This window comes from Macrosteles quadrilineatus, unplaced genomic scaffold (assembly GCF_028750875.1).
Source record: "Macrosteles quadrilineatus isolate MER2022 unplaced genomic scaffold, UCM_ALF_1.0 Scaffold_3__2_contigs__length_128488019, whole genome shotgun sequence".
Taxonomy (NCBI): Eukaryota; Metazoa; Arthropoda; class Insecta; order Hemiptera; family Cicadellidae; genus Macrosteles; species Macrosteles quadrilineatus.
The window spans coordinates 46,419,204-46,434,691 of NW_026542596.1; the positions used below are offsets into that span (position 1 = coordinate 46,419,204).

Genomic DNA, 15,488 nt, shown 5'->3' on the forward strand with positions numbered 1-15,488 from the left:
CATTGAATTAAAACGTTGGGTGGAAAATACGAGGTAAAATAATGTTCAAATTCTCTTTTATCTAATTATCTTAGTAAAATGCATGAGCGGACTCAACAATTAAAAACTCCGATTTCCACATAAAAGTAGACAAAATAGGCTTAAATTACTTTCGTCTATAGTCCAAATTGAAGCTTAAACTGAGAAAGTATTTTCTTTTACCTAGTTGCAATGTTCAACATTTTCAAAGCATGAAACGCATCAAGAGATGACCGGTTTTTAACCATGATTTGGATTACAAACGAATCCTATTTTACCAAAAAAGGACGTCAGGGGATATTAAAATGGTTGATTGTAAAAAGTTGCTTATTCTTTCTCTTGTTCCTAATAAAGCGTAACACTTCGAACCTTCGATTTCTTAACATTTTTACGTTAAGCATTGCCGAAGGCGCAATAGCAGTTCAATTTTCTTGGTTTAATCAATTTGGGTCACCCAAATGAAATCAATAAAGTAATACAGAATTCATTACATTCTTCCTTTTCACGTACTATCCATCAAAAACAGTTCATCCAAGTCCCAAGACGAAATCAAAAGCTTCACCATATCTCCACTAATTTCCTAAATCTACGACACATTTGACCTATATTCGGCACGGTCAAGTACTGTAGGTGCTGCCGCCTATAAACTAGTACTTGAAACTGGTCGCTCTAGGAGGGGCGGCAGGCTGGGCCCGTGCTAACTGCAGACTGAGTTGCCATTTGCACGGGGATCTGGGCAGACTGGGGTGCGCAACATGGTTGTATGCAGGATCAGATGAGACTTCGCTCCCAGGTGTCGGAGACGCATCTCCTGAGTGGTCCGTCGCCATTGTGTAGACATGGATCTCTGTAGACGACCTGCAAAGGCAATCAGTCAACAACAACGGTAACAATGGTTAACTAGAAGGTAATCTCAAGGCCAAGGATTGGTGGGCAGTCTAATGTTGGTTTTCAAGGGATAATCACGTTGTGAACCAAGCGTAAATTCTTCCGGATTGGTTGAAGTAGTCCATCTTTAACATCAGCAAGTATTTTCGGCAATTATTATATATAGACGCAGTAATTTCCTAAAACCAACATTCAACAACATATAGGTTGTTGGATCGAAACTGTCTTTTGACCCTCCACCCGGGCTATAAACCCTAACTCTTTGCACCCCTCGTCCTTATAAGTATTTTTTTAGCTTTCCAACTATCTTCAGTAGCTATTTTTACCCAAGTCTTAATTTCCAATTGTCATCAAAGATTTGGGAAGTACATGAAGGTATAACTTCATTGATAAGGGCGAAATTGATTAAGAAACAAACCATGTATAGTATATACAGGGTTAGTAAAAAATGTGGAGACCCCCTGTTATTTTTTACCGGCCCATACTAGAAAAACTAAACTCGGCACAGCTTTATGAGATGTTATGAAGTACTTTTTGGGCATAACCGTCACTTGGTGTATATCCCAAAAATGGGGGATTTTGGGGAAACTCAAAAATTTCAAATACAAAGACCCATAGAGTGACTCCTCATTTTGAAGGTCCTGGTAAAAGAAAACCAACAACGCAAACTAGAGGTCTTTATCCCAATCCAGTAAGAAATGGCAGCCAATTAAAATTCTCAGAAGTTAAATTTAACTTACAGCTTTCCAAGTCTGGAGACCCCCTGTAAATTTTGTAGCGGCTTACACTAAGAAAAATAAACTCTACACACCTTTTTGGCATGTTGTGAAGTACCTTTTAAGCCTAATAGCCACTTGCTTACCAAACCCAAAATGGGGGATTTTGGGGAAAACTCAAAAGTTTTAAATGGTGTGCCCCATCGAGTGACCCTTCATTTTAAAGGACCTGATAAAAGAAAACTAACAACGCAAACTAGAGGTTTCTATCTCAATCCAGTAAAAAATGGAAGCTGATTGAAATCTTTAGAAATCGGAAATAACATGCAATTTTATATTCAATTGGCTGCCATATTTTACTGTGTTAAGATAGAGACCAATAGTTTGCGTTGTTGGTTTTCTTTTATTATGACCTTCAAAATGAGGGGTCACTCGATGTGGCTTATCATTACAAATTTTTGAGTTTCCCCCAAAATCCCCCATTTTGGGGATAAACACCAAGTGGCGGTTATGCCCAAAAAGTACTTCTTAACATGCCATAATGGTGTGCCGAGTTTAGTTTTTCTAGTATGGGGGATTTTTGGCCGTTAAAAAAATAACAGGGGGTCTCCACACTTTTTACTAACCCTGTATGTTTCTTTACTGTATTTATATTCACCTCTATACTGCTATTTCTCAATCTAATTCACTCTTGTTCAGTATCAGTGATCTTATCTTTTTTATGTAAATATAAAATGGTATTTTGGAAATCATGACTTGGGTGAAAAAGTTACTGAAGCTAGTAGGACGCGAAAAGTTTGAAGTAAAACAGCCGAGAGGATATCGCAGACTTTGGGTCCGAGCTAGTCCAGGAAAATTTAGGGTCAGGAGACAGCCTGGATCATACACACTATGCATCTTTCTGTGATAAATGACAAGTTTATCTCTTCTGTAGACAACAAAGTATATAAAGTGTTAAATCATAACCTAACGATACTAGCAGTTCCTAAAACATAATTTAATTCGTTTGTATATGCTATGACGATATGTTCTCATTAGACAAATTTGATTGTAAAATAATAATAACTAGAGGTCATCTAGTGGTCGAAAACTAAAAAAAACTCAACGAAAATATGTAATGTATTTCTCTATTTTCACCACTCTGTAAATTTACGAAAACATGTGATTGGAATGTCTTCCATTTGTTTTAATTTTATGTTTTTATTTCGTTGTTATTTCATCACTACCATAGCAACCCATAAGGCCCATGTAATGTTTTAAAATTTTTATTTCATTTCTTTTGCTTATTTTTTGCCTATTTTAATTTAAAGGGATTCTGCACACTAGAGGAAAATATATATAACAGTATGCGTAGATTTTTCCTTCGATGCACACGAGCTGAGATTTTTTTTTTAAGAAACATGCTTGCCTATTAATGTATAGATATAAAGTAAGCGATATATTCTAGTATAGTCGGTGAAGAATTAAGCTTGACAGCAAATGCAACATCCATAACCATTTTTCTCCATACAATTTTCCTAATAATACCACGTCGTAAGTAGGAAACTGTGGATAATACACTGTGAAACGTCTGAGTAATATAACCTGGATGCCTGCACATTTGTGATAAGCTGCTATTGAATTTTCCAGCAACAGTAAAGCTTAAGCAGAATGAAATAAACGTTTTAAAAAGTAAGCACGAGAGCTTCAGTTTTTAACAAGTAGTGCAAGTTAAATATTAACAATACAGGCTTTTTGTGAGTTTTAACATACTGCGTTGACTTTAAATCCTGATAATCTTTTTGGTGGTATAAAATGTCATAATTACAAATATGAAAGAGTGATAAGTCGCAATTTTTTTCGAATCAATGACTGTGCTTTCAATCCACACATTATTATACAGTATTTGTCTGTGAATCCTCTTTAATGACATGCACTTTTGAGAGGCTGGCTACAGCCACAACAACATTTTAACAATATTTTACAACGACATTTTAAAACATGTGTTAAGCCTTTTTAATTATCGGAAAAACCATGTGTTCCTTGATCATACACGGCTTATAACTAATTAACAGCCTCTTGAACTGTTAGGGGCCTGCTAGTTCATATGGTCTTGCAGCTTCATTGGCAACAAATAATGCAAATGGCATAGCAATGGGACATTTCCAAAAAGCAAAAATACTGTAAATTGGCTGTTACGTATAAATTGACGTTTACATATTGTTAATCAAGGTATCTTATAAATGATTATGTGATCAAGTTTAAAAGGAATATGACCTTTATGTCATGTCAGTAGCTGCTTAAATAGTATTTTCTCTTTGTACCATATTTTACAGCCAAAATGTCGTGTTATTTTCAATAATGTTACCAACCCAGTGCGCCAAAGTTCGTAATATAGGCAGGTGCAAATAATTTGTCAAGATGGGTACCATTTTAGGCAAGGTTTCTACGTTTGGATTTTATTAGACACGATAAGAGCAGTTATTTTTACATAGATATTGGATATGTGTAGAATAATATGATAAAGTGTAGGCAAAAGTTATGAAAAAGCAGACACCAACCCGTACAATAGATATAAGATAGTTCAATAAGAAATAATTTAAGATTTGCTGTGATAAAAGGATTTTCCACTGATTTCGTAATGGAATTACGTTATACTGCAAAACATGACATGATAAAGAAGAAAATCAATTTTAAAATCAGAAAATAACATTGCAAATACTTATTTGGTAGAATTCAGTAACTCCCAATAAATGTGTGTTGTTTGAAATACAATTTAAAAATGAACAGCTGTTTCATTAAAAAGTATTATTCACATGGCCAAAATTTAAACAACTCTGTGAAGGGATCTTTAAAGGCTTCTGGGGCAGAGTCCTAAGGGATTTTGCTTAGTTTTTCTTTTGATAACTCATCTACAGACCAAGACCTTTCTTTGGACACCTCTACCAAGTTTCTACGCCCAGCCGTTCTCTCAAATTATCGGGGACAAAGTTTCCAATTAAATACCATTATATACATACATTATATAAATAAATACCATTATTTAGATTACCCCATGTTAATCTTATCGGAGAAACTCAAACTTTGATGGCCTGTGGGCCACAGCCCGAGGATTTTTATTACAGGAATTGGTGAAAGGGGGCGTCTACACAAAAAAATACTTTATTTTGACACGTCGTTTGTAAAAATCCGTCCATTATTAACGGAGGAGTAGTGTTTCGTAGAAATCGCCTTCGCGTTTTATATATAAGGATTATTTTGTCCATTTTACCAAGAGATTCTGATAAATTCAAGCTTCAACTCATGGTATTGTATTAAACGTTTGCATGCGACGAGTATACCGAGCAAGTATACAAGTGAAGCAGATAATTACCAGCGACCCTTACCAGATCTTGACCGACCCACGACGTCGCTCTGGCTGCAACCGTGCTTCACTGTGGGCAGTTCCAGCTCGTGCTTCAGACTGGGCCTGAAGCAGAAGCACTGGCAGATGATCTGGCGGAAGTATACACGGAACCTGTCCAGAACATAGATAGAATACAGGTAAAAGGTTAGTTTTATTCCTGTAAAAAAGGTAGTGATAAACTTAAGTACAATGTAAGTCACCTTTTGATGGTTTGTAGTTGCGAACAGCCTTTAACAAACAGCTGTATTAAGGTCGATCCACACGCATCAGCTGCGGCACGTCACAGGCCAGCCACTTCAGGCACGTTGCAATTAACAAAAATATTCTCCAATGAATTTTCTAATGCGCTATCTACACTCATCCGGCGTCCGTCATTCAATTTCAGATTTCTTTTCCAAGATATTTTTGGATTGTTCGGACGCCTGACGGACGTGTTTGAGTTTAGAAAATAGTACTTTTGATTTAAATGATCAAGTTTATATTTTAAGTAATGTTTGTAACAATCAACAAGACAGACGATGAAAATTTGATAGAATATTGAGTTTTAATGAAACGTTTTTTACTGTAAATAAATTTAGGGAAGAGTAACTGAAACAGACTGACAGTTTGACTAATTGCGGATGCAACTGTGACGGGACTGTAACGGAACTGTGACTCGACTGTATGTGTGAATCGATCTTGTGATATATATATTTTTTGTTATTTAGAGTACAAATCTCAAATTATATGATCACCTAATATAAGCATTAAACATTTTAGTTAAAATCAACACACTAAAATGTCACCAACACATTCACTCATCAACAGGATGAGAACTTTATTGCACTGTGTTAATTCAATTGTAAATGTATTTCGAATAGCCTATAAAGTTAAATATTGATTTGACAATGTAGTTAAGCAACTGTTCATTTGAAATGCATATTTAACTCCTACATAGATCAATACTATTTTTGTTAACAAAATATTCATATAATTTAGTCAACATCAGTGCACTGTACCGATAAATATTACTGTGATAAATACTCTGGATCTGGCTCACTATTATTGAAAATATTTGTTCACGACCATATACTCAATTTTCCTGTTGAAGTGAAATAATCAGTACATGCGCCACCGTGCGTTTCGCACTTTATTTTCATCAGATTCATCATTTATATTTCGTTTGAAATGCGCACATCTTAATTTATTGGTTTGTTTTTTTTTTGAAATTTTTGCCAAAGCAATATCTACAGCTAGAAACATCGGTACACCCTTAATTGGTATACTGGTTCTACCGTGCTTTGCAATAGAATGAGGATAATGCGGTTTATTAGATAGCCTATACTGTACAAAATCTAACCCGAACCATAGATTACAGAAACAAATCCAGTTATAACATGATTTTTTTGTTTAAATAAATTGAGTGTGTTTTGTATGATTGAACTATTTACTTTGGAAATGTTCAACAATGTAAGTTCTGTTGATATTATTTTGTTTTCTTATTTTCGGTTAAGTTTGAGTGTATACATTGTAGCTTAGCTCAGCTACACAGTAGCTTTAATTCCAGGGGACGGGTTCGGTCCCCCCAAGATGTACCCTTGGCTTATCCAATTACCATAAAAACGATGTAAAACCTGAAAAACCTAAAGATTAAAATGCATAAATTAACTCTTAACGCTGCAAAAACTTTAATGTTATGCAATCAAGTGATCGTGATCTTAACAGAGGGTCCACTTAAAAGTAAAATATGTACAGTACCTATCAATATTATCCACATTTTAATACGTTTGTGATTATTAAAAATTGCAATATTATTTTTTTACGAATGAAGCGTTTAATAGGCTCCTGCGTGAATTGTCATTGGCGTAAACACAAAAAACAGTTATTTTAAATAAAAATGTTTATTGTTGTTTACTGTATTAGATAATTACAGGTACGAAAGGAATATTACAGTACCTAAATTATAATAGTAATATATTATAGTAAAATTTATAATACATAAGAGAGGCGAGTGGGTTGATGTAATCTGCTTAGGCTACGTGCATTCATTATGTATAAGTTCAAACCGAGATCTAGGAGCTTTTAAAGATACAGATTGTTTTCCTTTGATTACAAGAGTAAAATCCCTCGATTATTATAAACATTATTACAACATTAGTTCCATCTTATTTCAGTTATTTTTTATCTGGGATTGTTTATTTGATTTCTCCTGGATATAATTTACCCATCTTCTACTCAAGCTAGGAATTGATGTAGACTACATTAAATATTTAACAGAAGCATAAACTTTAAAACTGCTGAAGGCCATGACATAATGGAACTGGAAGTCATTGTCTGGAATTCACTTCTCAAACTTCTGAGATATTTGCGATCGATGACTAAGTGCCAAGTTTAATCTTGTGCTAGAATTTTACTTTAAGTAACAAAACACTTCTTCGAAAAGTTATTGTTTTCAATACAAGAGTTGTGGCACTATAAGAAAATTTGGTTTATTATAATGTCACATTCAAATTTAACTACCATGTATCCCTTCGTAGATTTTGGACCGATTTAATTAAACACATTTCAGTAACTACAGAAGTATATTATTATTGAGTTGATGGAGTAATACAAGCTGCATTCAAATAGTAATGGTAACAGCTGTTTGTATTCAGCAAACAATAATGAAACCATCTTTAAAGCTAACGTATAAAAGTAAACCATGTATGAAAAGTATGGTATCGTCTCAGTTGTTAAACATTTAGTAAAAAAGAGTAAATTAAGACTCTGTTTATAAGATATACTATTGTTTAACTTTTACATTCATCGATTATAACAAGAAATTGTGAATTAAATTCAATCAATGCCTTTGGATATACGTTATTTCTTTTTTTTATGTTTCACCTTCACATCCTAGGACGCTAGTTCTACCCAAGCACCGTTTTGCACATTACTTCAGGCTAGTCCTAGTGGGTTGCGGCATCATCACACGGATAAAATCCATTGGTGACTGGCAGGATTTGGACCCGGGACCTCGACACCAAAGCCCCCAATCTACCACTAGAGTAGCTCTTGCTCACCTAGTGGAGATTTCTTACCTGTTGTTCATCCAGTAGTAGATGAGAGGGTTGACCATGGCGTTACTCATAGCCAGCCAGTAGAAGAACAAGTAGATGTGCTGTACATACTTGCTGGCCGCCACGGAGTTATTGTGATAGGCGTAGATGAAGTAGCCGTGGTAGGGCAGCCAGCACAGGGCGAAGATGGTCACTACGATTATGAACATCCTTACTACCTGAGAGAGAAAAATTGAAGAAATTAAAGTTATGAAGAGTTATAGACAGAGTAAAAGTGTGTAGACTTAAGATCCCCTGAATATTTTTACTGCAGACTGTTTATGTGTACTTCTCGTTGGTAACTTTTATAGTGCACCGATGTTGCCTAAATATTTCTCTTCTTATCATTGTGTAGATTTTACAAGTGTTGCTTTTCTGTTTGGCATTGAAACAAAAAGATAAGTCATTGTTATAGGTGGTTGGTTTTATACGGTAAAATACAATATTTTAAACTTAACGTCAACAAAAAGCAAATAACTAATGGGTCACAACATTACAAATACGAAGCTAAAAAAAATAAATTTCGACAAAGTTCATTCATTATGATGAAGAAACTACAGTACATGGAAATATATGCCTTAGATTGAGGTAATGTATATGTCATAGTAATGTACTTCATACAAACATGCAGAAAATATATAAACAAAGTAAAACAATTCATAACACTCAATCAAGATAAACTCTTATGTTTGCTCTTATGTTCAACGGCTTTATTTATGGTCAAATACGTTGATATTTTCTATCTTGTAAGTAAATTCGTCCATTGTTTTATTAACTAATAACAATTGTTTGGTAAAAAGGCCATTTATTAAGATGGATTAAACACGTCCCATATATAGTTATATTGTAAACATCGTGAAATAGGTCTAAATAAAATTAAAACTATTTAGAAAAACAATTTCGTACCAAACTTCAACGTTAAAACATTATATATGGGCGAAAAGTGTTAAACTATATTATATAAAGAAATGTAGACTAAACAAACATCACAAACACGAATACGAACTTAAAACCCATCTGGTGTAAGTAGAAAATTGGTTCAGAATTGTGGGTTTTCAAGTAAACAAGTGATGTTTTACAAATTCTGCACGCCACAACTGAATGTGCTGTTTTCGACAGTCATGTTTTCGTTATCAGTTTCCATACTGCTTGGTATTCAAGGATCGGAAACAGAAAAGTATTCAACTCAAATGCTTCTTTTGTCAAGAATTTCTTGTAGAGAGCAAGGCTGACTCTGCATATTCAGGCACTTCTGTGAGACTTATAATCCTTGAAGTGATAAGACTTTTGGGTCTTTCATCTTTAAATTCAATTTTGCAGGAGGAAACTTATTCATAAATATCAAACGTTCCTTGATAAGAGAGACATGAGGGTGATGGGCTCAATATATATTTGAAGGAAATGTTATTTTCATAAGGATATACGATGATATTTATTGGTAATATTGAGGTAAACTGTGTTTTTATTTACTTCATTTCAAGTTCATGTTTTGTAAAAATTAGTGAGTTTATCTTATTTGAGGGATTGTTGCGGATATTTCCATCATGATGAAAATTAAGGATAGTTTTTTCTCTAATACAACGAAAGTTGATTACTAACGTTAAAAGCACCAGAATAAATACATCGAAAATAAAACATTTTAAAATTAAATAAAGTATAATGATATAGCATTACGCTCAATATTTTTCAATATTACACATATTTATTTAATTCCGATCGCAAAATTATCAGTGTAAGTTTTACATATTGCACTACTCCTGTGGATACTAATTACATTCGTATGTTAACAAACGCAATTACTGTATATAAAGTTGTAAGCTTATGATTCAATAATTTACGAAACTGACTATCCAACTATCAAATTGCTATAATTTGCATGAAGTAGGTTTAAGATCCGGAACAGCTCCAGGTAGACAGGAGACATGTTCCATCAAACAGACTATAACTGTGCCCGTTGGCTACCAGGCTTATGGATATTCAAGGAAATTATGCTTATAAAAATATTTATTGACCTTTATATTTTTGCAACAAACAGTGGACCCAATGGTTAGTGCCCTGTTTCATCCGGTGTTGTAAAAAAATGGTTGACAAAATGTTTATAAGGATCCATTTGACATATTTAACGAAAAGTTTATTTTTCGAAGGAGATACCTAAAGCAATAGCCAACCTTTCTTTTGGACTTGATGGCATCTAGCTGCCTCTGGGTTTGCTCGCCGATGGACTTGCTCCCCCAGAGCTCTCTGCCCATGAGGGTGTAGCACACGGCCATCGCTACCACAGGAACTAGGTATGTGAGACTCAGGAACACCAGGTTGTACCTGTGGAAACATATTTTGATAGCTGTCACGGGTGGATTTTTGGTAATTCTTACCTTCTTAGTGCACCCTTGGAAAAAGAAATTTTCTTTTTTAAAAATATAAGAAATAACGTCCTGATTCTGAAAATGATTGTTTTTCCGCGCAAAACGTCGGAAAGCCACGGAAATGTTGTTAAAAAATATATTTACGCCGAAAATGGTCATGTGGCTACTCAAATCAAATGGTAAAACGAGTTGAACAAGAATATGCAAGAAGTTTTAAGGTCCGAAAGATGTCAACTGAGATATGGCTGGAAAAGCGTCGGAATACGAAAAAAAACTAAGTTACGACCGGAAAAGCGGTTGTTATAAGTTACGTTGGGTTAGGATAGGTTAAATTTGGTTGGGTTGGGTTAGGTTGGGTTCGGTTGGGTTAGGTTGGGTTCGGCTGGGTTAGGTTGGGTTCGGTTGGGTTAGGTTGGGTTCGGTTGGGTTATGTTGGGTTTGGTTACTTATGGTTAGGTTACTAACAATACCAATGTTATGGATAACTTAACCTAACCTAACCTAAGCCAACCTAATCTAACCTAACGTAACAACCCAACCTAACCAAAGCTTTTACAGCCGTATCTCCGTTAATATTTATCGGATCTTCTTGATGCACATTCTTCGTATTCTTGTTTGGCTCGCTTTACCGGTTAATTTGAGTACCCTTATGACATATTTCCGCGAATATCTCGTTTTTTCCGCTTTTCCAGGGGTTTCCAACGTTTTGCGTGGGAAAAAACTATCATTGTCAGAATCAGGGCGTAACCGTACATCCTTAATTATATTTTACACACATCTAAAAAGTTAATTTGTGTCTTATTATAAGTTAATTATGGTGATAGGAAAAAAATGTGTTTTACGAGAACTGGCGTTGCGCTCTTAATAAACACATAGCTATTATTATTAAACAATCTTAATATTTAAAATGAAACCTTTAGTGTTATACGACTTTAGTACATCCATAATAAATAGTAATAAAACCGGTTGGTTACCATCACAACTCTCTAATCAAATGTTTTAATTTATTTCAATGCGGGTTGAGTTTTCCCTACCTCCCATGTGTTAAAAGTCCCACTCTCCCTCTCCCCCTATCACCACAGTATAGGGGTTAAATTTCTTCTCATTAAAAGCCAGGGTTTCTCGTAAGTCTTGTTCATCTTATTAAAGTTAGTTAGTAGTTAGTTTGTTAGTTAGTAGTTTTAAGTGTGTCAAAACTCCCCTGTGGAATTTAATAATAGACAAGAAATTAGATAACATTTAATTTAACACATGAATTTCAGTAAAAAAATAACATATCTCTATGCCTACAACTTACACATATTCAGCCATAGAAAACGGGTATCTTCCATCAGGCCACATCATATAGCAGACAGTCCTTGTCTGGCCGTTCCTGTATCTGTAAATGAATAACAAGGTAAACAATATGAAGCAACAAACACAACAATAACAACAACAACCACACAACAACAACCACACAACAACAACAACAACAACAACAACAACAATATGAGGTATATATAAGGTGTGAATGGTTAATTATTTTAGTCTGTTAAAATTATAGCATCGTTATGGACTATTTAATTGTTTTTATTTTTTTACTTGAGAGATATTGTATTGAGGAAACTTCAAATGTATTGAGATATTGAGGAACCATTGTATTGATGTATTGATGCATTGAGATATTGTATTGAGGAACCATATAATCCATTATACAATCTTATACTACTAGCATACAAGACAAGTAAGATAATGTAATAAATTTTGACAAATTGTAGGAAACATATGTAGAAATTGAATCCGCTCTTACTGTTTTCTTTCTACATCTTCAAGTTAATTTTCCAGGTAGTAAGTTTGGCATTTAAATTGCTACCTGATTTTTGTTGTATTTCAACAAAGCCTGTACTGTGTGTTGCAATAGGTCCACCAAAATAGATTGAAATTCTCTAAAATAATTTGAAACCAATTAATGTTGGTAGAAGGATTAACAAAGCAGTCTTTAATGTTACAAGGATAATTTTATCCTTAACCCTTATCAATTTCATTTTATTTTTATACACATTATTTTACATTTTATATGCGTTATTTTTCATTTGACGCCAGTGTCATTTCGTAAGAGATTGCACTAAACGGATTGTATAAATGCTATTTGCGGACTGGAGCATTTGGCCCTGCCTGTTTAAATCAATTATTTTCATTTCATTTAGGAAAGAGCACTCTAAAGCACGTTGTTGTTAATATCAAAGTCGACTATAAACATAGTCTTTACATATACACAGTGAGATATTATGTATTATTTGTATTATCTTACATGGGTAATAAATGGTGAAGTTTATTTCTAGTAAAGCCAAGAGCATAGTGTTGTCTATTGTTATAGACCAGTCGAAGGTAAAGATAAGCTCCATCTCCGGTACAAAGAAGATATGGCCTGTTTAACATAAGATCCTAGATAGTGAACACCTGAAGCACATAACTATTGGCTTCGGATAGCGCTATTGTGTTTCTCAAATCTAGAATAACCAAATTGGGATTGATCACTAGCTTTATATATGTAACATATGTTTTAAAAGATATCTGAAACATAAATATGTTTGTATGTTTTTTAGAATAACCCTCTTTTAAGCAGAGATCAAAATTTTGACAGAATAAAACTATTAGGTTTTTAAAAATAGAAGATAGGCTTCCACAGTCTATGTAAAATTTCGAATCATAGTTTTTGCGAGACGACCTCGGAAATTATTACTAGTGAACTTTTTCGAAGCATTGCAGCAATCAATTATATTCGAAACAGTTAACAGTATTGCGCGATCCAGCTGAAGAAGTTTACCTTACACCGAGGATAGTTTGCTATAACGCATCCAAAAAGTCCAGTTGAATTGTACCCAAATATGGCAATACATTCGAACGGTTGTTTTAGTTGGACGTTTGTTGTTAGTTGAACAACGCGGTCGTCTCCCGAAGTTCAACCTATCAATTTAATTATAATTTTAGATACAAACTTACCTCTTGACCATGGTACTGGAGTAGAGGAGGCAAGGGAACGCCAAGAGTGCGCTGGCTATCCATATCACTGCTATTGCAGCCCTTGCTGTACACCTGGACATTCTGTGCTGGAGAGGACGTACTATGGCCATGTATCTAGGGGTGTATAATCGGAGTATTAAAACCACTATATATTACCAAGGACGATTAGCTTTGGCTATGAATAGCTAGGGAAAGACTTTTAGATAGGTATGCCGGAGAAACACAGGACTAGATACGTCTCGTGGATGCCCTCTGTTGCAATTGGAACGACAGGAATTAAGTAAGTAGGCCATGAATAGCTAGACATTCCATTCCTAATGTTAAAATCAAGCCGACAGAGTACGTAGATATAAATTACTGATTTCTGACCAAATACCAACTTTTGGACCACAGCACACACTTTGAGTGGCTTAAACAATTAATTGTATTATTGTTTGGTAAAACATTGGCTAAAACTGATACACAATGCTATTAAATACCACAGTACCTAGCCTTCTCTGAGGCGTTGGTGAGTGGCAACGTCGCACGGCCTGCCATGGTGATAACGGTAATAGCAAACGTGTAAACTTAAAAATTGAGCAGACGCTCCACTATGAGCTGTTAGTGAAGCAGCTGATTCGATAGGCCGGGGCTGCGGCGTTGCCAATTTTGATAATGTCAAAGTGGAATATAATCCATAGTCAAGTTAAAATATTATTTAACATTTCGGTATAGCACTTACGATCCTGACATCAAGTTGTAAAATATTCCCAACCTTTATTTAAAATAGGTACATTTTACCATGTTGACAACTGATAAATAGTATAGTTTTCTCATACATAAATTGAGTAAATATATGCTATATAAACTTACTTAAATAAACTTGAAAGACGCTTTGACTCGATTAGTAATTTCGATTCAAGATGGCTTTGCTATGCAGAAACAATGTAACAAGATTGTCCAACTTTACCGTTTGACAAGACGACTAAAGTTATTTAATAATCTTCAATACACGCTGACAGGAAAACAACGTTCACCTACCCTAAACCATCGGTATGTACACTAAACAATATGTCGTTAAGCTAATGAGGTTTGACTTTTCATTATTTGGATTGGAAAGCCCTGAATTATTTATAGATTCCAACAAAGCTTTGAGTAATCAATTGGACCTCAGCCTTGTGAACGCCAAAGTTAACTCAGGAATTACGGGTTTGACTAACTGACCATTTTGTTTGTGATTGGCCAAGGAAATAATAGTTTTAATATTTTATTAGCTTCTATACATTATAGTGGTACAACATTAATGAAATGTATATCTGAGTAATTATATCTAAAACTCCAAATATATCATTTCAGTATAATTTCAAGATTCAAGATACAACGTAATTTATTTCCACATATGTTATCAAATGCAGTTACAGTTTTATATTTAAAAAATAGGCTACCCATTATTGGTCTTAAAACTAATCCATTATTTTTTTTAGAATTGTAAATGAACACTAAGCACTGCTTAAACAAAAATACAAAATACAGACGAGGAAAATAAAATATGTGATCAGTTATCTCATTTTAAATGTTGTTCAAATGGGTCTTACAGTTAGTGATTTTTAAAATAAGATTATATCTTTTAATTTGAATTAAATCACATAAGAGATAAATTATAGATTGAAAATTAATTTTATAATGATTATAGTTTAGTTAAACGTGATTTTGAGCGTTCAGGAGTTTGTCGAATATGCTATACATATTTTAAACACCTATGGTCTGAATATGAAATACAGTTATTTTCTTATCTCTATCGTATTTTGTTGAGTGTTAAATCAACCAAGAGGGAAAGGAAGGCAAGGGTAGACCTTCCTCATATCTCGTCCCCAGAGGATACCAGGGACAAGCGGGATGGACTACATTGAATATATCTCCCTCGGTCACAGAAACTTTCACTTACTAGCAAATTGTGTAAAGTATATTGAAAACCCTTTTTACCAAGGGGTTTTATAAGGTTTCGAGCTTACTAATGATTCATATATAGTGGTAAACGAATTGTGCAATTATTTATATCGTG

General features: G+C 34.3%; 1 protein-coding gene across 2 annotated transcripts in view; it reads right to left on the reverse strand.

The window, feature by feature from the left end:
* Positions 1-477: 477 nt before the first annotated feature.
* The window catches only part of LOC128990147 (tachykinin-like peptides receptor 86C), a 38,789-nt gene continuing 23,778 nt past the window's right edge, over positions 478-15,488 (reverse strand). The window contains exons 5-10 of one of the 2 annotated variants that reach the window (XM_054412414.1): positions 13,427-13,561; positions 11,742-11,822; positions 10,250-10,400; positions 8,064-8,260; positions 4,988-5,118; positions 478-876 (exon numbers count right to left, since the gene is read on the reverse strand). In XM_054412414.1, coding sequence (XP_054268389.1) covers positions 716-876; positions 4,988-5,118; positions 8,064-8,260; positions 10,250-10,400; positions 11,742-11,822; positions 13,427-13,561 — 856 coding nt within the window. In that variant the 3' untranslated portion in view covers positions 478-715. Of the gene's footprint in view, positions 877-4,974; positions 5,119-8,063; positions 8,261-10,249; positions 10,401-11,741; positions 11,823-13,426; positions 13,562-15,488 lie in introns of both variants that reach the window. The other variant, XM_054412413.1, reaches the window with a different exon arrangement.